The sequence below is a fragment of the Pteronotus mesoamericanus genome, unplaced genomic scaffold (genome assembly GCF_021234165.1).
Source record: "Pteronotus mesoamericanus isolate MK-2021 breed Mesoamerican mustached bat unplaced genomic scaffold, CSHL_Meso_final contig_41, whole genome shotgun sequence".
NCBI classification, from domain to species: domain Eukaryota; kingdom Metazoa; phylum Chordata; class Mammalia; order Chiroptera; family Mormoopidae; genus Pteronotus; species Pteronotus mesoamericanus.
Window position 1 is genome coordinate 2,141,488 of NW_026555152.1, and position 25,590 is coordinate 2,167,077.

The following is a 25,590-nucleotide window of genomic DNA, read 5'->3' on the forward strand; positions in this document are numbered from 1 at the left end:
TATGAGAAGTTAGAATTACTTAACATTTTTCTACTTTTACAATTGTTTTTCTAGAGGTCATGTAAAACAAACATAATAAAATTTTCACTTAGAGATAATGAATAGTGGATATAGTCATAAGTTATTTTTGAATCTGTAAGATGTGGGTTTGAAGTCTAATTCTGACATGAGCTTGCTTTATGACCTTGAGCAGGTTGTTTAGCCTCTCAAAATACTAGCTTCACTGTCTGTAAAACTGGGATCTCTACTTCATGATATTAATTAAGAGAATTTAATGTTTAAGACAGTAACTGGCAAGTAATAAGTAATTAAAATACATGGTCAGTTTTGAAGGAAAGTACCACAATGTTTTTTCAGATAAATGAGTGAATAACAAAAAATGATAGTCTTATTCATAAAATTCCTCAAGGGAATTTATTGTTTTTCCCTTAACAATCTACATGAATCCTTAATTTTCTGAAACATTTTGAATAACTCTGGCAGAGAGGATATGGTTTTTTAAATGGCTAAATCTAATGAGGTGAGTGATTATTTTCAGGGACAAGATGATACCTAATTATTGGTTATTTACTGAGTATTTTATAAGTATTTTCTTATGTAACCCTCCAGTGATCCCTTGAAGTAGGTATTGTTATTGTATACCCATATTACTATTGCTAATTTATTATATGAACCCCACTTACATCTGAGGAAATTGAAGCTTATAGAGATTGTGATTTTCCCAGAATCATCTGAACAAAAAAAGAGGGGGAGCCTGGATTTGAACCCAGATCTCCTCAAGTTCAGGAGTCTTATCTATATCCACTGAGCTGTGTTACTTTCCTACACACACTCAGTGGCGTCTGTGGGTATGTTTTGATATCATCTGTATATCCTGATACATCCACTTGATTAAGTTCTTATTAGAGGTGGTAGGAGAAATGCTCAATTAAATAAATATTGATATTTTAAATGGAATTTTAAAAATTTCTCTATGGGAACATCACACTGAAATTACAGTGGAAGTCCACAGGAAAATAGAATTTACTTTACCTTGCACAAAATGTTTCCAGGATGCATCTAATGTGTTTGGCATTAGGCATGAATTTGGTAGCCCTGTTCATGACACTGTGCTTTTCACTTCATAGACTTCCAACACAAAACTTCTCCTTTATCCCCATTGCTGCACACCAAGGTACTCTGTTTACTGTGGGTTCCAGCGGTGGTGTGCCACATTTTTGGAAGTTACACCTTTTATGTCACGCTTCTGAGTCCAGTCATGATCCTGTTTTCAGTCACCAGCAGCTGCTTGGATAAATCAAAACAATCTTTTGAAATGAATTAGATTCATCACCCTAAACCTGAGGAAATTGAGCTACAAAAGTAGGATTATGATGGGAGGTAGTGGCAATATTAGCATTAAACTACAAAAGGATGAAGCCACCAGGTCATTCTTACTGTTCTAAGTTTAAAAGTATCTTGTATTAATTAAATTGTTATAATATTTTTCATATAAGTTTATTAAACATATTCTCTTTAATGAGACCATTTTAAAATGGCCTCTTTCAATGAGACCTGAAGCACAAAGCTAAGATTTTCTATATTGGAGCAGTATTTGATGTAGCATATATTCAATAAACTATTCATTCTTCAGCTTAAATAAATGTTAGTTTTTTTAAAGTTACATATTTTGAAAGAGATGGCAGTAAGAATAGTATACACAATACTGAAGTTAATTCTTTGGTTTATTTTCTACAGGTAAACTAGAACTTTAATAGGTCTTCTAATGTTATTTCATCTGGAAATAGCACAATGTGTTTCTGTGCATGTATTGAAAGGAAAATTGATTTTTATCAAATCTGTGCTATATTTTAGGTATTGAAGCTGTTGCTTTATGTTTCTTTGGGTACTTTAATAGATTAAATAACTGCTAGCATTTAAAATTCCAATTTGCAGTGGGAAAAGATCAGTTAAGGCCAAGGTGAAGTACCAATAGACAGTAAACTACCATCTCATTCTCATAAGTATTTCATTCAGGCTCTGGCTCAGTTATCTTCCTCAGATTAGGAGGTAAGAGAGCAAATTTTTCTGTTCTACCACGAATTGAGTGGTCCTCCAAATTAAGTTTTACTTTTCTGTATTTCATTTTTCTCCTCTGTAAAATGTATATTGTGATGAGATTGTTTTGTAAAATTGTTTCGAAGTCTTAGGGAGAAAAACACTATTATCGTTGATCTATCCAGCATATATTTTACGATATTCATCATATTCTAGATGTTATCTCTGTTCCTGTGGAAAGTATAAAGGTAATCATCCCCTCCCTACGCCCAACTACCCCTTACCTCCAAACACAGACCTTGGCCTCAAGAAGCCAGTAACAGAAAATAATCCAGATATCCTGGGAAGATTGAGCTGGGATGCTGGCACTTATAATATGCCAAGTACTGTGCCAGTATTATGCTGGGATGCAGAAACAGGTGCCATCCCTGCCCTCCTAAGCATACGGCCTTAGAGAAAAATGGGAGTGAGAGCCATTACTGAGGCAGAAGGGACTGGATTTGGTGATTAATGAGATATAGAGAATGGGAGAAAAATTGGACCATATAATGAAATATCTAGACCAAACTGTTGAATAGAAGTTGGAAATGAGAACCCTAGTTCAAGAGAGATTGAGATTTGTGGTGGTTATTTAGGAATCATGAGCAAGCAAGGAATTTTAAGAAAGAAAGTTTAACATCATTCTTTATATGGTAGAGTAAGTTAGTTGCCAAATGTGATTCACAGGTTGAAATTATACTCATTTTCTTAACATTCTGGAGTCATATGCTCTTTCAAAATCCTGTTTGTGGAGGATGGGATGGACTTGTAAGAATTTTTAGACTTTAGGTAGAATGTATGTAGCAGTGCCGATTAACCACAATAACTGACATTTACTGACTGTGAACCAGGTGCTGTGCTAATAAGCTCTTTACATGGTTTATATCTTAATCCTCACAATCACCCTCTAAGATGGATACTATTATTATCATCCCTGTTTTTTTAGAAGACATTAAGGTTTAAAGATTCTAAGCAATTTTACCAGTTCTGTGTGTAGGTCAAATAAGGTAGGATTGAGAATTGAAATGGGTTCAGCAACATGGAGCTCACTGGTGACGTTGATGAGCATTTTGGGTGGAATCCATGGTGGAGAATAACAGGGTGGATTCAGGGAACGGTATGAGAGGAGTTGAAAACAGTGAATATATGCAATTGTTCAGCGAGCCCAGCTGAAAGGGGAGCAGAGAAATTGAGTGGTGTTTGGGGAAGACATGTAGTCAAGATTTGTTTTGGAGGGAAAAAAATGACAGGATGTTTGTATGCTGATGAGAATGCTACAGAAAGATGGGGAACAGCCCTGGTCAGGTGGGTCACTGGGTTGGATCATTGTTTTGTGTACCAAAAGATTGTGGGTTTGATTCCCAGTCAGGGCACATACCTAGGTTGCAGGTTTGGGCCCTGATTAGGATGTGTATGGGAGGCAACTGATTGATATTTCTTACGTTGATGTCTCTATCCCTCTCTCTGTCCACGCCCCTTTCTCTCTCTGTAAAATCAGTAAACGTATTCCCAGGTGAGGATTAAAAAGAAGAAAAGTAAAGCAAAGGGGGGGAACATTGAAAATGAGTGGGAGAAAATAGACAACTATGGAGTGATGTCCTTGAATACGCAAGAGGAGAAGCAACCTAGCGCACCAGTGGAGGGTGCATGGATAGCTGACTCAGAATAATGGGAGGGAAGGCAGTTAGTTATGCGAGCGTGGATGCAGGGAAGTAGGTAGATATGCAGATGAGCACATGTATGGAAGGTGTCTTCTGATTATTTTAGTGAGTTAGAAGAAGCAAGATTGTTTGAGAGTGAGGACAGAGGGCAGATATTTCCCAGGGTCTAGATTCTGATCTCAAGTATGCCAAGAGTCATAGTCATTCATATGGCTGTTTTATTTCTTTTATGTTTTCTGTAGGGAATATTCATCTTATTTTATAGGACTCAGTACTCATTTGAAATATTCATTTTTGAATTCTAGGTATTTATTACAATAAGTGCCTAAAAACTTAGTATTTTGTTATTTTTTTATGTTTTAGAAAACACAACTGAAAGATAGAAATTTTAATTCATTAGAGATAAACTAAGGAATGGGAACAAGATAGTGGTAAGTGAGAATGAGATCATAACACATTACCTTAAAATTTTTATTAAAAAACAAAAACTTTTGCTTTGCTGCACATTAGCCACTGTCATTTCCCTTCTTTGCTCCTTTGGTATCTGCTAAACTGTACACTGTTCATCTATTGCCTTTCACTGTGCCTTTTCCTTAATAACTGGAAATCCTGGATCTCCATTCATTGCAGTATTGGGACTGAACTCTTGAAGGTAACTTCCTGATTTAACAGTGGAATGCCTCTTCTCCAGATGGACTGTGTATAACTTTTATAGCACTTGATAATCTTTACCATCTTTCTTCTTTGAAACTCCATTCTTACGGCTTCTTTGATTACACTGTTCTGTTTTTCTCCCGTTTTTCTTTTTTTTTTCCTGACTGGCCTCTTCTTTCTGACTTAACCTCCTTATTGTGTTCCCTAGTTCTTACCCCACTGCACTTCCTGTAATCAGTTCAGCACAACATATCCAGCATCTGCTATGTACTAGGCACTATGGATGCAAAGAACAGGAGACTGATTCCTGCCCTCCAGAAGCTCAGGCTCTAGGAAGGCTGTTTCCTTTTCCCAGAACTGGATAATTAACCAGGCTTTGAGGTTCCCATCCTAACTCTGCCCCTCAGTAACTGGAAGAACCAGCCATTCAACCTCCCCCTATCTTTCTTTTCTATAAATCGGAGATCAGTGCAACAGTTACCTCATGGGGCTATTTTGACAAGTGATTGAATACAAATAAAGTGTAAAGAACAGTCTGACACATAGAAATGCCCAGGAAATATTTGTAGTTTTCATTACCTACTTTCCTGCCCTCTACCCCATGCCACTTGATATTTAGATGGCTAATGCCCTCCCTCACCTCATTTAGGTCTTTGTTCACGTTGACCTAGAGAGTTTTACCCTGACCGCCTTATTTAAAATATTCATCCCCTCACTTGTCATCATTCTATACTTTTATTCCGCCTCATTTTTCTTAATAGTATTTATTGCTAACTGATACTATATTGTGTTCATATGTAAGCTCTGCAAGGTCAAGGCCTTTGATTTTTTCACTCTTTTCACCTCAGCACCAACAATAGTGCCTCACACAGTATAGGCACTCAGTAAATGTTTATTTAATGAATGACCTTAGACTCTGTGTTTATCAATTGCTTTGTTCATCATTCCTTGCATTTCACTCTTTCTAGATTCAGTTTCTTCTTTGCTGAGCCATGTACTTTAATAGTTCTTACAAAGGTCTCTTTTAATGGTAAACCCAAAAATGGTATTTTGGTCTGAAAATACCTTTATTTTCCTATCACTTTTAAATGATAGTTTAGTATAGAATACTAGATTGAGAGTTACTTATCCTCTGTGCCTTGAAGATGACATTAGTAATAGTATTATTTTGCCTCTGGCTTACATTATCAGTCTAATTTTTGTTTGTCTCTGGGTAACTTATTTATTCTCTCTCATTATTTTTACGATTTTATATTTTTGTCTTTGGTATTCAGCAGTTTCACTATGAATTATCTAAGTGTGGATATATTTTTATTTATATCACGTAAGACGCTTCTTTTGTTTCTAGCTTTTTATGCTTTCGTCTATTTTAGGTATTCATTTTATAGTCCATAACTCATAGTTCTATTATCAGAAGTTATTAGAAGTCTTACGTTTTTTATTTTTGATGGCTCTTGTTTGTGGTAAAGTTGAGAATGTCTCCTCAAGGTTTTAGTGTTTCTAATGTGTGGCTTGTTTAGAGAGATGGTATTCCTATGTTTGTTTCATCCAGGTACCTTAGGGATGTCACCTGCTTAAGACAACTTTTGGGTAAATTTCTTTGCTCAAAGTAGTATAAAACTGAATCCCAAATCACATGTCCTTATAATCTGAAAGAATGCCATTATTGTCCATCTAGTTTTAAGGTCTTTAGAGCAAGGCAGAAAATAAATTAAATATTTTAAGATTTTCAGGTTCAAAGCTCTTTAGAGTTAAATGGAAAAGACAAGGGCCTATTTTTTTAAGTTTTAAAATTTTTAAATGAAATTTATTAGTAATAATACTATTAGTAATATTGGGATGATATTAGTTTATAAGATTATATACAATGCAAGTGTACATTTCTGTGATACATCATCTGTATGTTGCATTGTGTGCCCACCACCCAAAGTCAAATTTTCTTCCATCACCATATATTTAATGCCAGCGAAGAGCAAGGTACAATCAAGTAATTAACCCTCCTGAGAGTAGTGGAATTTTACCATTAGGCTAAAGAATTAGTAATATTATCCTCTTTCCCCTACCTTTGAAATGATAGAATGACTGGCTTTGGGGCTTTAAATCAGGCTTAGTATGTCACATCAGAATCACTGACAAGAGTCCAGTAACTATCCTAGCTGAAATAACCTGGTTGTGGGTAACATCAAAATGCTAAGAAGGCAACCTCCATGATGTTAAATGGAATTGTATGATATTTGGTGTGAAAAGTCTGTGTGCAGCTCCAGGTTTTATACCTGATGAAATTTCTAGTTGTTACTTTTGTTAGCTTGGATGATGATTGTCTTCTCTAGTGGGTAAGCATTCTTCAACTCCAGGAAGATTTAGAATTAAGAATAAAAATATCTAAGTACCAAAGTTATAATAATAATATTTTTCTGTTAAGGGATATGTGCATTACTACATATTTATTATTGTAAGTACTTATAATTTAAGCAAATGTGGCTAACAAAGTATACAATTTCTATTTAAAATGTATTATTGAATAACATCTGTTTTATCAAAAAAATTATGTTAACAGCTTTTGGGGAGCATTTAGGAGAAATACATGCTCATCTTATTTATGTTTAATTTAGTAGGTTTATAAAAGTATATGTAATTTATTATGCTTCATTAAGTAAGACAGTTGTGGAACTAAGAAGGAAGTAAACATTAAGTTTATAAATATAGGTAAAAAATTTTGGTGGCATCTCATTAACCAGGTTTGTAAATGGGACCAAACATTATTCAAACGCCTCTTAAAAGTGATTTCTAATATATGCTACTCTTGTATATAGAAAAAATTTTTGTATAAGGAGGAACCCAGAACACCCTGGAGTTGTCTTCTGGAGGGAGGGCTTTGTTCCCTACTAGGTGTGTGTTCTAGGAACCCATCTATATCTGTGTACCAGCTGGCACTGTTGTGAGAGGCTGTGTTCAGCTTCATCGAATTATTTTTGAAGACTCTTTGAACATGTTTGCCCGTTTCAAATTGATGGGTGATTTACAAGTGCATCTGCCCACACTGCACTGAGTGTTCAGCAGTTTCTGACCAAAAATGGCATGACCCCTGTGCCTTACCCTCCCTATTCACCTGATCTCATCCCAGGTGACTCTTTTTTGTTTCCCTGGCTGAAGAAAGTCCTCAGAGGGAAACGTTTTGCCGATGTGGAAGAGGTGAAGCAAAAAAAGGCAGAAGCACTAAAACACATCAAAAATAGACAAGTTCTAAGACCATTTCAAGCAGTGGAAAAAACATCTCAGTAGGTGTATTGCATCAAATGGAGAGTACTTTGAAGGTGACTGAAGTTTAAACATGTAAGAATGAAGACACACTTTTTTATAAATACTTTTTTTTGGTTCCCCCTCATAAACTGAATTTAAAAGCTTTAAGAAGTAACTGATTTTTTGCATTTTTAACTTCTAATAAGTTGAATATTTTGAAAAGGAAAGTAAGCCTTTGAGGAGTGTTTTCTGCACAAACAGTACCCTTGAAGACACAAAACAACTCATATCAGCATGGCCTCTAGTACTCAATGTATTTTTGAATGTGATTGATTTGCTTGTTAGATAATGAGGGGAGACTTAACCCAATATAGCCTTTTGTATCGTATAACATAGTGGCTTATATTCATTAAGAGTTTAGATGTTTGTTTAATATTTTTAACAGATTGACTCCTGATTATATCATAAAATACTTGTTTTTAATCTTTTGATAGTGAAAAACTAAAATTTCTAAAGTTCTTTATAGAGCTAGAGCTTATCATTAAAGACTAAATTCTGTGAAGTCACATGATCTATGAAGCAGGTACCACTGCAGTTCAGTGGGAAAGGTGGATCTTATCAGTAAAGGCCTCTAGGTTAATTTAATATCCATGTGGGGGAAAAATCTTGAACCCCAACTTCACACCATGTCGAAAAAATTAATTTGAAATAGATCACTACCTAAAATGTAAAAGGCAATAAAATAAATCTTACCAGAAGGTAACATAGAAGAATTTCATCATAATCTTGGGGTAGCAAAGGTTTATTAAAAACTGGACACTAAAGCATTAAAGACAAAAGATGGGAAAGTCAAAATTCTAACATTATGAACTTCTCTTCATCAGGAGACACACTATAAGAGTAAAAGGCAAGCCATATACTGGGAGAAGATACTTGCAATGTGTATATCTGACAAAGGACTTGTATCTGGAATATATACAGGCACATCTCATTTTGTTATGCTTTGCTTTATTGCGCTTTGCAGATGATTGCATTTTTTAAAAAATAAATTCAGGGTTTATGGCAGCTCTGTATTGAGCAAATAAATCAGCACCATTTTTCCAACATTTGCTCAATTTGGTCTCCGTGTCACATTTTGGTAATTCTTGTATATTTCAGACTTTTTATTACTATATTTGTTACCATGATCTTTGATGTGATCAGTGATCTTTGATGTGATCAGTGATCTTTGATGCTACCATTCTAATTGTTTTGGGACTTCATGAACTGTGCCCATATAAACAGCGAATTTAAGTGATAAATGTTATGTGTGTTCTTACCTTTCCACTAACCCCCAAACTTGAACTGCCCCTCTGCCCTCCCTATTCCTTGAGGTACAACAATATTGACATTAGGCTAATTAATAACCCTCCAGTGGCCTATAAGTGTTCTAATGAAAAGAAGAGTCAAATATCTCTCACTTTCAATCAAATGCTAGAAATGATTAAACTCAGTGAGGAAAGCATGTTGAAAGTTGAGGTAAGTTGGAAAGCTAGTCCTCTTGTGCCAAAAAGCCAGGTTGTAAAAGCAAAAGAAAAGTTCTTGAAGGAACGTAAAAGTGCTATTCCACCAAACACATGAATGATAAGAAATTGAAATAGCCTTATTGCTGATGTGGAGACTATTTTAGGGGTCTAGATAGATCAAACCAGCCATAACATTCCCATTAGCTAAAGCCTAATTCAGAGCAACACCCTAACTCTCTTAAATTGTAGGAAGTCTGAGAAGGGTAAAGAAGCTGCAGAAGAAAAGTTTGAAGGTAGCAGAGGTTGCTTCATAAGGTTTAAGGAAAGAAGCTGTCTCCATAACATAAAAGTGCAAGATGAAGCAGCAAGTGCTGATGTAAAAGCATCAGCAAGTGATTCAGAAGATCTGGTTGAGGTAATGATTGGTTACATCAACAACAGATTTTCAGTGTAGGGGAAACAGCCTAATTGGAAGAAGATGCCATATAGGATTTTCATAGCTGGAGAGGTGAAGTCAGTGTCTGGCTTCAAAGCTTCTGAGGACAGGCTGACTCTCCTGTTAGGAGCTAATGCAGCTGGCAACTTTAAATTGAAGCCTAAGCTCGTTTACCATTCCCAAAATCCTAGGGCCCTTAAGAATTATGCTAAACCTACTGTGCCTGTGCTCTGTAAATGGAATGGCAGAGCCTGGATGACAGCACAACTGATTGTAATATGGTGTACTGAGTATTTTAATACCACTGTTGAGACCAACTGCTCAGAAAAAGTCTTTCAAAACATTACTGTTCATTGACAATGCACTTGGTCACCCAAGAACTCTGGTGGCGATGTGAGAGACTAATGCTGTTTTCATGCCTGCTAACACAACATTGATTCTGCAGCCCCCGGATCAAGGAGTAGTTTCAACTTTTAAGTCTTATTATTTAAAAAATACACTTTGAAAGGCAATAGCTGGCATATATAGAGATTCTTCTTATGGATCTGGGCCAAATAAATTGAAAACTTTTTGGAAAGGATTCACTATGCCATTAAGAACATTTGTGATCATGGGAAGAGGACAAGATATCAATATTAACAGGATTTTGGGAGAAGTTGATTCTAACCCTCTTGGATGACTGACGGATGCTAAACTTTAGTGGAGGAAGGAAATGCTTATGTGGAAATCACAAGAGAACTAGAATTAGAAGTAGCCTGAAGATGTTACTGAGTTGCTGCATTCTCATGCTAAAACTTTAATGGATGAGGAGTTGCTTCTTAAGGATAAGCAAAGAGAGTAGTTTCTTGGGATGGAATCTAGTCCTGGTGAATATACTGTGAAGATTGTTGAAATGACAATGAAGGATTTAGAATATGACACCAACTTAGTTGATAAAGCAGCGTCAGAGTCTGAGAGGATTGACTGTGGGTAAAATGCCATCAAACAGTATCACATGCTATAGAGAACTTGTCCATGAAATGACAAGTAAAAATGACAAACTTCATTGTCTTATTTTAGGTAGTTGCCACAGCCAACCCAGCCTTCAGCAACCACAACCCTGATTAGTCATCAGCTGTCAACATTGAGGGAAGAGCTTCCACCAGAAAAAGATTGACTCTCTGGAGGCTCAGATGATGGTTGGCATTTTTAAGCAATATAGTATTTCTTAATTAAGATATGATAGTTTTTTGGACATAATACTATTGTATACTTAATAGACCATAGTATAATGTAAACATAACTTTTATGTGCACTGGGAAACCAAAAAATTTGTGTGACTTGCTTTATTTTGATATTTACTTTGTTGCAGTGGTCTGGAATCAAACCTGCAACACCTCTGAGATATACCTATAAGGAATGACAATCAGTAAATCAATAAGAAAAAAATCAGACAACCTAATTGAAAAAAAAAATGGAGTAAAGACTGGAATAGAATATCCTCTACAAAAGAAGATACTCACATGGCCAATAAACATATTTTTGGAAAGGTGCTTGACATCATTCATAGTCATTCAAAAAAGGCAAAGCAACACCATAATGAGATAACATTACCCTCCTTCTAAAATGGCTATGGTGGAATGGTTGGCACTCAGACATTGTTGATGACAGTGTGAAATAGCATCACCACTTTGGAAAACTGGCTACATATACAAAAGCTAATCTTCCATATACCCTGTGATCCAACAATTCCAGATCTGGATATATACCCCAAAAGAATGAATGTTTATGTTTTTAATAAACATAATCCCTATTTCATAGATGCTTTAATAGTAATCTCAAACAGAAGATAGTTAAAGTGTTCATCAGCAGTAGGCTAGGTAAGGTTGTTGTATGTTTATGCAATAGAATATTACACAGCAATGAAGAAAGATAAACTAATGCTATCCTCAGGAACATGGGTGAATTTCACAGGTAATTTTTAAATTTTATTTATTTATTTATTTATTTATTTATTTATTTTAAATACATTTGTCTCTACCTACCCCCCACCACATTCCCTGCGCCCCCCCGCCTTCCCTCTTGTCTCTGTTGATTTCTTTTCCTCTCAGTGCTGCTGGTCATATTTTCCTTGCGTCTTTGTATTGTTGGTTAGGTTCCGCTTATAGGTGAGATCATATGGTATTTGTCTTTCGCCCCCTGGCTTATTTCGCTTAGCATAATGCTCTCCAGTTCCATCCATGCTGTCGTGAAGTTTAGTAGTTCTTTTTTTCTTTCTGCTGCATAGTATTCCATTGTGTAAATGTACCATAATTTTTTGATCCAATCATCTACTGATGGGCATTTAGGTTGCTTCCAACACTTGGCTATTGTAAATTGTGCTGTGATGAACATTGGGGTGCATAGGTTCTTTTGTATTGGTGTTTTGATATTCCTAGGGTATAGTCCCAGCAGGGACAGGTTTCAAATGTACAACTCAATAAAACATCACCTGCACACTGTGTTATGAGCCCATCACCCCAAGGGAAGTCTCTTTCTGTCCCCACTTTTTCCCCCTTTGCTGACCTACACCTACACCCACCCCCTTTCCCTTTGGTTATCATCACACTGTTTGTGGTTTTGTGCTACCTCTATGTGTTTTTGGCTGATCCCATCACCTTCTTTCATCCAGTCGTCCCTCTACCCCCCTGATGCTGTCAGTCTGTTCCATGTATCTATGCCTCTGTTTCTGTTTTGTTCATCAGTTTATTTTGTTCATTAGATTCCACATACAAATGAGATTATATGGTGTTTGTCTTTCTCTGATTGGTGTATTTCTCTTAGCATAATAATCTCCAGGTCCATTCATGCTGTCACAAAGGGTAAGAGTTCTTTCTTTTCCCTGGCTGAGTAGTATTCCATTGTGTAAATAAATATATTACAGCTTTTTTATGCACTCATTTATTAATGGGCACATGGGCTGCTTCTGAATCTTGGCTATTGTAAATAGCATTGCAGTGAACATAAGGGTGTATGGTTTCAAATTAGTGTTTTGGGTTTCTTAGTATATATTCCCAGAAGCGGGATTGCTGGGTCAAAAGGCAGTTTCATTTTTAATTTTTAGAGGAAGCTGTGTACTGTTTTCGTACACAGTGACTGCACCAGTTGTAGTCCCACCAACAGTGCACGATTATTACCTTTTCTCCATATCCTTGCCAAAACTTATTGTTTGTGGTTATTGATGATAGCCATTCTGACAGGTGTGAGGTGCTATCTCATTGTGGTTTTCATTTGCATTTTTTCTGATGGTTAATGATGTTGAACATTTTAATATGGCTATTGGCTATCTATATGTCCTCTTTACAGACATGTCTGTTTAGGTCCTTTGCCCATTTTTTAATTGGATTGTTTGTCTTATGGTGTGGATTTGTAATGAGTTCTTTATATATCCTGGAAATTAACCCCTTACCAGATGTATTATTGCAAATATGTTCTCCCATGCAGTGGTAATGTTGAAAGAAAGAAATTAGAGTATGTATTGTAGAATTACACCTACATGAAACTAGAACAGGCAAACCTAATCTTTGATAGTAAGGTCAGAATAGTGATTATCTTTAGGGGCTGATAATTTACTAAGAAGGGCTGTGAAAAGCTTTCTGGGATATTGGGAAATGTCCCATCTTGATATACCTGTGGTTATGTGGTATGAAAATTTATTGAGTTGTATACTTAATGTATGTGCATTTTACTGTATATATGTTGTATTTCAGTGAAAAATAAATTTTAAAAATTCTATGAAGTATTAATCTCCATTTACAGAGGAAGCACATGAGGCTTGTAATGGTAAGTGTGTAGATAGCAAGAACAAGATGGATGTTCTTGTATAATAGGTAATTGGTGGCCCTGGAAGAAAAGGGCACCCAGGTCTTAGGGTTCTAACTCTAATGCTGACTCCATGTGTCCATGTTCTTTCTCTGAAGGTAGGGCTAGTGTTACAATATTTTTATGTCAATAAACATCCAGCATAGTTCCTGTACCAATTAGGTAAACCATAAATATACACTGATTTGACAAAATAGCAGTTATATATTTGATGAGAGTAGGCACTAAAGTTTTTAATCATTAATGCCTATTTCACATCATAGGTCCTTTAATTTCTATTTAAGCTTTGTTTTTTTTTTTGCCTAATGATATTATTTATTTTTATTTTTGTCTTTTTTAAAGTTTATTTTATTGATTATGCTATTACAGTTGCCCCAATTTTTACCCCTTTGCCCCCCCCGCCACCCCTTACTCCCTCAGGCAATCGCCACACCATTGTTCAGTCCATGAGTCATGTGTAGGTTCTTTCGTTACTCCATTTCCTATGCTGTATTTTACATCCTGTATTTTACATCCCATGGCTATTCTGTAACTACCTATTTGTACTACTTAATCCCCTCACCTCTCACTCATTACTCTACACCCCCTCCCATCTGACAGCCATCAAAAACCCTCGCCATATCCATGATTCTCTCTCTTTTTTTCTCAGAGTTCTGTTCATGATTCAATTGTTGATAGATATGTATTTGTTGCCATTTTATTGTTCATAGTTTTGATCTTTTTCTTAAATAAGTCCTTTAATTTTTTCATATAATAATGCTTTTGTGATGATGAACTCCTTTAGTGTTTTCTTGTCTGGGAAGCTCTTTAACTGCCCTTCAATTCTGCATGAAATCTTTGCTGGGTAGCGCAATCTTGGCTGTAGGTCCTTGCTTTTCATGACTTGGAATATCTCTTGCCAGTCCCTTCTAGACTGCACATTTTCTTGAGTAGTCAGCTGACAGTCTTATGGGAACTCCTTCATAGGTGATTTTCTGCTCTGCTCTTGCTGCTTTTAATATTCTCTCTTTATCTGTAACCTTTGGCATTTTAATTATGATGCATCTTGGAGTGGGCCTCTTTGCAGCCATCTTGTTTGGGACTCTCTCTGTTTCCTGGACTTGCATGTCTATTTCCTTTACTAAATTGGGGGAGTTTTCTTTAATTATTTTTTCAAATAGATCTCTATTTTCTTGCTCTTTCTTTTCTCCTTCTGGCACCCCTATGATGTGAATGTTGGAATGCTTGATGCTGTCCCAGAGGGTGCCTATACTATCCTTGATTTTGGGGTTTTTTTTAAATTTTTTTTTCTTCTTGCTGTTCTGACTCGTTGTTTTTTGCTTCCTTATGTTCCAAATCATTGATTTGATTCTCAGCTTCATCCACTCTCCTGTTGTTTCCCTGTAAATTGTTCTTTATTTCTCTTAGTGAATGCTTCATTTCTGACTGGATCTTTTTTATACTGTCGGGGTCCTCACTAAGTTCCTTGAGCATCCTTATAACCAGTGTTTTGAACTCTGCATCTGACAGGTTGCTTATCTCGATTTTGTCTAGTTCTTTTTCTAGAGTTTTGATCTGTTCTTTAATTTGGGCCATGTTTTTTTGTCTCCTCATTTTGGCAGCCTCCCTGTGTTTTTTCTATGTATTAGGTAAAGCTGCTTTGACTCCGTGTCTTGGTAGTGTGGCCTAATGTAGTAGGTGTCCTGTAGGGTCCAGTGGCACAGCCTCTCCTATCACCCCAGCTGGGTTCTCGAGTGGTGCCCTTTGTGTGAACTGAGTACACCCTCCCCTTGTAGTTGAGCCTTGGTTGCTGTTCACAGGTCAATGGGAGGGATTTATCCAGACCAGTTAGCTGCAAGGACTGGCTCTGACCACTGACCACCAACCTCCACCTTCTATGGAGAATCAGCTGTTGCGGGACAGGGTGTTGATTTTCTGATGTGGTCTGTAGTTGTCCACTGGGTGTGTAGGCTCTGGGTTTTCCCGGGTGGTGCAGGCCAAAGTCAGCCCCCACCTGTGTTTTCCCCAGGGCCACCGTGTGTGAATCATAAAGCAGCCTAAGATAGCTGGTACTAGTGTGGGACTTGGAGATTCCCAGGCAAAGCCAAGCTGTGACTATAAGGCTGGCTATTGCTAGTACTGGGCCTGGGAGTACTTACCAAGAGGTATGGGCTGGCGGGGAGCTCACTGAGGCTGGCAGTTGCTTGTTTGAGAGGATTTAGCAAGTTGTAAAGCATGAGCCAAGACCAGCCATTCATGTGGAAAAGGAGCTTGGGTGAGCCCGTAAATTGGATCGGATGGAGTCTCAGGGTGTCTCTAAGATGGGGCAAACAGTGTTAGCCAGGTTGATGGAGTCTAAGACAGGGCACCAGCTTGCTAGCTCTGTGGCTCTGTGGGTGGAGGGTTCAGAAAAGAGACAATGGCCTGCCTTTCTGTCTGGGAGAAGGCTGTCCCCAACCTTTCACCTTGATGCTGGACACTTCAGTTTCTCCCATGCCACTGGTGCCTTTTAAGCTGCTATTCTGCGGCGAGAGCTTGGAAGGAGTGAGTCAGATTAAGTCCATGTGTGGGTTCTTTAAGAGGAAATGCTTGGGACTCCAGAATTTTCTCTACTGACTCAATTCCCACTGGTTTTTGCAGCCAGAAGTTATGGGGGCTTATCTTCCTGGCACTGGGAAGCTTGGTGGGGGCTGGGAGTCCTTGTTCCTGAAATATCCCTTCCAAATTTTTATCCACCACATGTGGTTGTGGGATCCGTCCATTCCACGTCTATGCCTCTCCTACCATTCTGGATGGATGTGGTTTCTTTTATTCTACAGTTGTCAGACTTTCATTCATCTGGATTTCTGATGGTTGTGAGCGGTGGTGGTTCTGTTATTTTAGTTGTGATTTTGATGTGGTTTTGTAAGGAGATGAGCTGTGTTTACCTATGCTGCCATTATGACTGGAAAGCCTCATGATTTCTTAACATTCTTGGACTCAGAGTCTGATAAATTGAATCCAATTCTTTATAACAAAAATATAAGTATGAAATACTTGGAATTTATGTTTTTTATATTTTTATTAGCTGTTGAGAGAGATGTTTCTCTGTTTATTTAATTCTGGACTTACATATGTTAATGTAATAGCAAAGACAGATTATTTTTTTTCTTTTCCAGAAGTTAACTTTAAGTAATCTTGGGTTATGTTTTTGGGCATATAGAGGACCTGTTCCAAATTATTTATTCTTATACCTGAATTTTAACAGTATATGAACAAATAGGTAAAATCAAATAGAATAATCATTAAGTAGAAAGCTAGAAGAAATAGAAAGAGCTCAATAGATGGAATTTTTAGAAAGGAGCTGATAGAGCAATTAGAGAATATTGTGATATATCTTAGACCCTATTTTTTAACATGGCATAGAATGAAGATACTGTCACAAACACCCCTTTCTCTTTGACTTCAGGAATTGTGGTGGGGTGGTGCTATGAGACAGACAGTCCAATTTCTATCGTCCAGTCTTCTCTGGAGATTGGCCAGGCAGTGGTGCAGTTGGTTCAGCTGAGGCTGGGTACTTTGAGCCCACATCACTAGAACATGTATGTTTTTAGAACATGCCAGAAACTTTGTAGCAACCCTATAATTTCATTTTTTAGGTGCCCAGATGCCTTAATTAGTGTTGTAGTATGATCATATTTCAGTTTTATTAACTACTGAGTAGATAATATGAAAATTAAAATTTATGTAAGGTATAAGGAATCACAATACACTCACCACGGAGTTTATTTGTACACTCACCACGGAGTTTAAGATAAAGGACTTTCCTGATACCTTTGAAGTTCCCCTATGGGCTCCTTTGCATCCTATTCCCTTCCCTTCCCTTTTACAGTTGACACTACCCTGTGCTTGGAGTTTATAATCCCCTTGCCTTTCTTTACACTTTAGTATGTACATTTGTATCCCTGAAGAGCACTCTGTTTTACTTGGAATTACACTGCATGTTCTTTGAACCTCTGTTTTCACTTAAGGTGTGGTCCTGAGATTCATGCTTTGTTATATGTAGCTGTAAACTATGTTCATGTGAATACAGGATCCCATTATGTGAATGAACATACAGTACTTTATGTTTCTGGTGTGGTACTCGACATTTGGGCTGTTTCCAGGTGCTTACAAGCAATGCTGATAAGAATATTTACTTATAGTATTGACATTTAATAGTACAGTTTAGAAAAAGGAAGTATTAGATTTTGGAGGAAATCAGGTTTATTTGCATATGATAAAATAAGGCACATTTCTTCCCATTCCTATGGGGAAATGTCTTCAAGTAGGAGGACTAAGCACAGTGTAGACAATCTAGTCTTTTATCTGCACATCTGAGTTATTCTCTATATTTGAAATAGTGTAAGCTGGTACAGTGTCAGCCTCTGGATGGATTCGGATGGAGGTTGATGATGTTTTGTAAACATACTAAAGTCTCTTTTTAAAATGAGACCAGTAAAAGCTTTGAGGTGTATGTGTTACACAGCCTGGAAGCCGTCACTGAATCCTTAATTTGAAGCATGACATTGTGCAGTGGTGCATTCCTAGAGGGTGGTGTACAGACCAGAATCAAGGTTGTCCTTTGGGAAGCTGACAGAGTCTGTTACAAATCTAACATCCAGCTGCAGTGAGATGGAACTGAAGACTCACCAAGCACAGGCCCACTTCCAGTGAGATGGGACTGGCCACAATGGGACATGTGGCTTCTTAAGCAATTTCACTCAGACCCATGTCTGAGCCCATCAAAGTACTGAGTGGCAGGGCAGGTCAGCAGCAGCAGCAAACCCTGGGCATGCAGGCTGTGCCTGAGCTTTAAAATAAGACTTCTGACAATACAGCCTCCCTGAGCCGGCACCCGTGCCTCCTCAGCAGCCCCAGTAGAGCATGTTGAGGGGGAAGCACAGTTTGGAGAGGTGGCAGCTGTGCTTCAGGATTCCCTACTCTGAGTACGAGGCCTGGGTGCAGCCAAGTGGTTGGGCCTGCTGCTGGTGAACATGGGCTCCTGGCTGGCTGTGTGTCCCAAGGGCAGGCTCATAAACAATGACAAACTGTTTAAACAGAGGTGTGGAGATGACAGGGCAGACTTGCCTGTGTTCTCCGTGGAGGAGATGGTTGTCTCGTTATTGGTCATACCCATGAATTGGACTCCAGCAAGGCATTTATACATGTGCAGATATATATAAGTAATCTACCCCTCATTAAAACAAATTTTAGTCAAAAACCAGTAGTTGCCATGAAAATACTAAGAATAGAGCAATGTAACATTTTTAGTTTTTTTATTTTTTACCAGTTTCATCACATTTTTCTTTGGTTGGCAGAGTGCTTAAAGACTAATAATGCACTAGAACCAATAATATAATAATATCTTTAAATTCGAAAATGCCTTATAAGCAGTTAACACTATTTTCTAGTTCCTTCCCTATGGATTTCTTTCACACCATTGTGTGTTCATCTTTATCTCCTCTGAGGGCCTAGCACAGCAGAGGCTGAATGCCTCTCAATGGGTGTGCAGTACGCCACTGTTCAAGTGGACTCCCAGGGTTCATCTGTCAGTGTGTGGGAACCTCCTAGACATCTGAGGGGGGGCCCCCAAAACAGAATTTTTTAATAAAAATCATGTATGCATTCTCACTTGTTTAAACTTCAGTCACCTTCAAAGTACTCTCCATTTGATGCGGTACACCTATTCAGATGTTTTTTTTTCCAGTGCTCAAAACAGTTTTTGAACTCACTGATTTTGATACCTTTCAGTGCTTTTGCCATTTTTTGTTTCACCTCTTCCACATCAGCAAAACATTTCCCTTTGAGGACTTTTTTCATCCAGAAAAACAAAAAAAGTTGGCTTGGGACAAGATCAGGTGAATAGGGAGGGTAGGACAAGGGGATCGTGCCATTTTTGGCTAAAAACTATTGAACACTCAGCGTGGTGTAGGCAGGTATGCTCGTAAATCACCCATCATGGAACGGCCAGACATATCGAAAGAGTCTTCAAAAACAATTCACTGAAGCCAAATGTAGTCTCTCACACCACCACCAGCTGGTACACTGATACAGACAGGTCACTAGAACATTCACCTCGGGGGGGAAAAGCCTGTACGACAAGGGGCCTGTCCTCCAGAAAAATAATTTTTTTTCTTTTTGGGCCCTCCATTGTACAGTTTCCACCAACCTCTCTGCCCTTAGCAGGTTCGTGTAATGGACTAATTCCAATAAACTGAAGATACTACATTAGATCTGCAATATGTTGTCAGTTTTTAACTTTTTTTTTTGCCTGAAATTTGCCACCTTCCTGGCTTTTTATCCAATTTCCTGTTTTGCTGGGTTCACTGAGTTATATACATATGCCACTTTTTCTGGTACCAGGAGGAGAAGCTTCACAATCAGTCAGTGAATTAAAAGCATGAACCTGGAAAGGGCATAATAATAGATACAGCTGATTGGTGAAAAAGGAACACACATATGGGGTCTGAAGGGCCACAGAGAGAAAAGGTAGGGAACAGGCAGAGACGGTGCGAGGAAAGAGATTACACACATAGTGGTAAGAGTTCCCCCAACATGGAGAGAGACAATAACGTCAAAATTTTGCTCTTTGACAAGGACATGTTTCACATTACATGAAACAAAATATGCCACTTTGTGTGCATTGTTACATTTATGTAGTCATCAAAGTTATTTTTTTTTAAATGAGGTATTATTGGAATAACATTATATTAGTTTCAGGTGTACGACATAATGATTCAGTATTTCTGTATATTGCAAAGTGGTCATAATAAGTCTCATTAAAATCCATCACCATTTATACTTATCAAAATTCTTGATTCACATTTGGGGCCCTGTATAATCTGAAGGATCCTGTGAATTTTGATCCCCTCAAAGCATGAATAATATTTTTAAACAAATTACTTCGTTTATAAAATTTGATTGTTGAGTCCTGCTATTTGTAATTTATGAATGAAATACTGGATTTTCCAATACAGGATGTCAGAGAGATCTGGCGGCGACATCTGTCACCCCATTGATCGCCAGGGTTGATTCGGCTGATCTGGCTGGCTAGGCGGGTGTCCCCTTCCTCCCTCACTGATCCATGTGCGTCCCTCCCAATACAGAGTCAGAGAAAAGCATTATATTATTAGAAAAAAGTAAACTGCAAATAGACATGTTTTGAATTCTTGTCTTCAGCTTTTACGATGTTCTTTTTTAAAAAATAATAACACCCCTCTGCTTTTTAAAAAAACTTTTTAGAAAGACAGAGGAAGGTGGGAGAGAGAGAAACACTTGGTGTTCCACTTATTTATGCATTCATTAGCTGATTCTTACATGTCCCCTGATGGGGGATCAAACCTGCAACCGTAGTATATCGGGACGATGCTCTACTAAGCTACTTGGCCAGGGCTGTTCTTTTTTTTTGTGACTTATTCTTGGTTTAGGACAGTAATGAATAAAGTAATGGACTTTCCATTGCCCTATTAAGATTGTTAGATGGGAATAATCTGTATTGCCCTCTGTTGGTGATTGGTAGTTATTTTTGAGAAAATAATTGCTGCTATATATTGTCATTTATATGTATTTAATAATTGTATTAATCAGTATATTTTAAAAACACGTTTCAAAACTGATCTAATTGATGTGGCCATGAATTGGCCAAAGGAGGGAAATGGGGAGATTTTGTCCTCCTTGATTTAATAGTTTTATTGTCCAAGGTAGTGTTGAAATACTTTTGCCTTTGATTAATCTTTATTTCACTTTTCTTCTCAGAGCTCCACCTCAGATAAGGCGTCCCAATCGAGAAGTAAAACCTCTGAGGAAAGAAATGCCAGGAGCAGGAGCCCGGGGATCTGTAGGCCGAGCACATCCTATATCGAAGAGTGAGAAGCCCTCCACAAGTAGGGACAAGGATTGTAAAGCAAGAGGGAGAGATGAAAAGGCAAGACTCTCTCTTTCTAACTCACCTGGAAGCCTTTGGTGCATATTATAATTTTTATTGGCTTTTTAGAATAATCTGGTTTTGATATAGAAGAGATTAAAGAAAGGTCTGAATTAAGAAGCTATGTTGTCTTTGTATTTTGAAGGCCGTTCTGCAATACCAATAACTTCAGAACTATATTTAAAACACTCCCACACATACAACAATATTTAGTAAAATGGATCTTTTGCAGAAATATTCAAATAAAATTTTAAAACGTGAAAAAAATTTAAATTATTCTGAATCAAAATGAACAATAAATGGAAACAATTGTAGGGGAAAGACTTACAAGGAGGTAGATACATATACAGAGCAGAGCAAAAGTAGGTTTACAGTTCATATGGAAAATAATACAATAATTAATTAATAATGCAAGAATAAACTGTTTTGCATACTTACAATTGTAAACCTACTTTTGCTCTGCTCTGTTTTCACAGAATAAGAAGATGGATATGATTTAATATGGATTAAAAAAATGTTTGATTCGACTATAAACTTTTTTTGATGAGAAAATTCCCCTTAGTTAGGGTTCACTATATACATTTACTTTATCTGGAAAATTGATCAGTGAATAAACATAGTACTAGGTGGAAATTCTGTATGGCCCTTAAAATACTTTAGAAAAATGGCTGAAGAAAATCCTACAGATTAAGGAGTGAGCCAGGATGACCTGACACATCTCTTAGCCTTAATTTTAATGAAAATATAAAAATAAATCTTTAGTGATAGCATTTCCCATTTTCATTGTGATGTCATAAATGAATGATGACACTGAATTGCCGCAAAGAAGCATGGGGTTCAGGATAAATCACATTTATGCCATGATATTTATAATGGAAATATAACCAGTAGCAAGTGGTTATCCTTTAAAATTATATGCTATATTTGAACATTTTTACTATATGTACATATTCAATCAGTAGATAAGGACTCTTTACAGCCTTATGGATGTTTAGACCATGATAGAATAAAACTGGTGTTTTCTATTTCTTTTTTTTAATTATATTTTATTGATTATGCTATTACACTTGTGATTTTTCCTGCTTTGCATCCCTTCATTCAGCACCCCTCACTCCCTCAGGCAGTCGCCCTACCATTGTTCATGTCCATTGGTCATGCATGTAAGTTCTTTGGCTACTCCTTTTCCTATACTGTATTTTACATCCCCATGGCTATTCTGTAACTATCTATTTGTACTTCTTAATCCCCTCACCTCTTCACCCATTCTCCCCTTCCCATCTGGCAACCTGCCCATTAACTAACTTCCTTTCTTTTGCTTTTAAGAGTCTCTCTTTATCTTTAACTTTTGGCCTTTTAATAATTTAATACATGTCTTGAAGTGGGCCTCTTTGTATCCATCATAATTGGGACTCTGTGCTTCCTGGACTTGCCTGTCTATTTCCTTCACCAAATTAGGGAAGTTTTCTTTCACTGTTTTTTCAGATACATTTCCAATTTCTTGCTGTTTCTCCTCTCCAGAATTCTTGCACCCCTATGAGGTGAATGTTGAACCTCTTAAAGTTGTCCCAGAGGCTGTTTATGCTATCCTTATTTTTTTGGACTCTTTTTTTTCATCGTGTTGTCCTGCATGGATTTTTTTGCTTTCTTGTGTCCCAAATCATTGATTTGATTCTCAGCTTCATCCATTCTACTGTTGTTTCCCTGTGAGTTTTTCTTTATTTCAATTAGTGTATCCTTTGTTTCTCACTGGGTCTTTTTTATGTTCTGAGGTCCTCATTTAGTTCCTTGAGTATCCTTATAAACAGTTTTGAACTCTACATCTGATAGATTGCTTATCTCCATTTCGTTCAACTCTTTTTCTAGAGTTTTGATCTGTTTTTTCATTTGGGTCTTGTTTCTTTGTCTCCTCGTTTTGGCAACCTCCTTGTGTTTGTTTCTATGTATTAGGAAGAGCTGCTTTGACTCCATGTCTTGGGTAGTGTTACCTAATGTAGTAGGTGTCCTGTAGGATCCAGAGGCACAGCCTCTCCTATCACCCAAGCTGGGTATTCAAGGTGCACCCTCTGTGTGGACTGGGTACACCCTCCTCTTGTAGTTGAGCCTTGGTTGCTGTTGGCAGGTCGATGGGAGGGGTTTATCCTGGCCAGTCAGCTACAAGGACTGGCTGTGACCACTGACCACCAACCTCTGCCCTTCGTGGATGATCAGCTGTGCAGGGGCAGGGTGGTGGTGCTCTGATGTGGTCTTGTAGCTGTCCACAGGGTGGACAGGCTCTGAGGTTTCCTGGGTGGTGCAGATCAAGGTCAGCCCCTACCTGTGTTTTCCCCAGGGCCACCCTGCCTGAGCTGTACTGCAGTCTGAGATGGATGCTACTTGTGTGGGGCTTGGATAGTCCCAGGTGAAGCTAAGCTCTACCCTAATCTGGCTGCCCCTGGGGCTCACTGAGCCAACTGTTGCTTGTTTGATAGGATTTAGGAGCCACAACCAGTCATTCTTATGGAAAAGGCAGCTTGGGTGGGCCTGTAAATTGGGTGGAATAGAGCCTCTGTGGGTCTCCAAGGTGGTTCACACAGTGTTAGCCAGGTTGATGGAGTCTCAGATATGGCACCAGCCTACTGGCTCTGTGCGGGGAGGGTTTGGCAAAGGGACAGCGGCCTCTGCTCTCCCCAATGCCAGACACTTCAGTCTCTCCCTGTATACCACTGGTGCCCTTCAAGCTGCCACCCTGGTCCTGGAGCTCAGAAGGAACGAATCTCAGTAGGTGAGTCTGTGTGTGGGTTCCCCAAGAGGAACTACTTAGGGCTTTAGCAACCTCCTGCACCAACTGAATCTCCACTGGTTTTCCTAGCCAGAAGTTGTGGGGACTTACCTTCCTGGGCCTGGAATCCTGGGCTTGGGTGCCTGGGGTGGGTCTGGGATCCTTCACTGCTGAGATAGCCCTCCCTATTTTTACTCAGCACACATGAGTATAAGATGAGCCTATTCCATGTCTCCCATCTTCCTACCAGTCTCAGTGTGGTTTCTTCTTTTTAATTCCTTAGTTGTAGGACCTGCATTCAGCTTGATATCTGACAGTTGTGAATGATGACTGTTCTATAGTTTACTTGTGAATTTGATGTCTTGGTTTGCATTTTAGAGAATAAAGTAGGGGCAAAATCTATCCCTCACTCTGCTAGCAGCCTTCAGGTGAACGTTCAGAACTGGGTAAGGAACTTGCAGTCTTCACCGTAATTTTACAGAATACCAGAGTAGAACTTTGGATATGGGTGCTTCCCTGTTAGGCACCATTCAGAGTGATTAGACAATAATTCATGAAAACATTCCCATGAAGTCTGGAGTTGTGTTCCCCCATTTTACAAATGAAGAGACTGAGGTCCAGAGAGCTAAGTAACTTGCTCAGGGCCATACAAGTAAAGAATGGAGTTTGGAGGGGAATTAGTGAAGTCGCAGATGTTTTTACTCTTCATTTTAGGACTTTTCGTATTATGCAGCATCCCTACCAAAGTAGATTAAAAATCTGGATCGGATTTGAAAGAGTCCTAGAACAATTAGGTCAATGTTGATTTTGAAATGTGATTCTTAAGCAAAAGAACAAAACAATCAGGGCAGCATTTGTTGAATGTCAAATAAACTTTTCCGGAGAATGTAAATTGGTTTTCCCATGAAAAGTTCCAAATAATTTTTTAAATCTTAGCAATTTTTTTTTTTAAGATCCTGCTTGGTCTTTATTTTTTTTTCCTCCCCCCCACCACTTTCCCTTGCAATTTAAATCTTAGCAATTTTTTCATAGACATCTAAGTACTCAGAATGTCACTGGAAAGTAAGCCCTTTATTATTTAAAAAAGAAAAAAGTACATTTATTTGAAGATAATGCTGAATTCACAGAAATTTTCAGGAATTAAATAAGGCAATATGTGTAAAAAGCTTCAAAAAGGGCCTGCACAGGTTCACTGTGCTCAAAGAAAGGTGCCATCTGTTGCTACTGCTCCGTCATACGGCTTGCAACACCAAACTAAAAATCCAAAGGTACGGGGAATCTTGGGCAAGATCTATTTTTCTTCCCCTCAGTTTTTTTTTTTAAACATTTATAAAGGTTAGTGGTAGTATAGCAGCATCTTTCAGACTTTGGACCATGACACAAAGTAATAAATTCATTTTAGATCATTAGTTAGTATACACAAGCATATAATAAGTGACTTGAAACAAAGGGGTGACAATTTTAAAAAACTCATGGAAACTTTATAAGAATTTAAA

At 37.9% G+C, this 25,590-nt stretch overlaps 1 protein-coding gene across 1 annotated transcript in view; it reads left to right on the forward strand.

The window, feature by feature from the left end:
* KATNAL1 (katanin catalytic subunit A1 like 1) overlaps positions 1-25,590 on the forward strand; it is a 113,578-nt gene that overhangs the window by 53,521 nt on the left and 34,467 nt on the right. Inside the window, exon 4 of the mRNA XM_054577113.1 lies at positions 21,168-21,336. Coding sequence (XP_054433088.1) covers positions 21,168-21,336 — 169 coding nt within the window. The remainder of the gene's footprint in view (positions 1-21,167; positions 21,337-25,590) is intronic.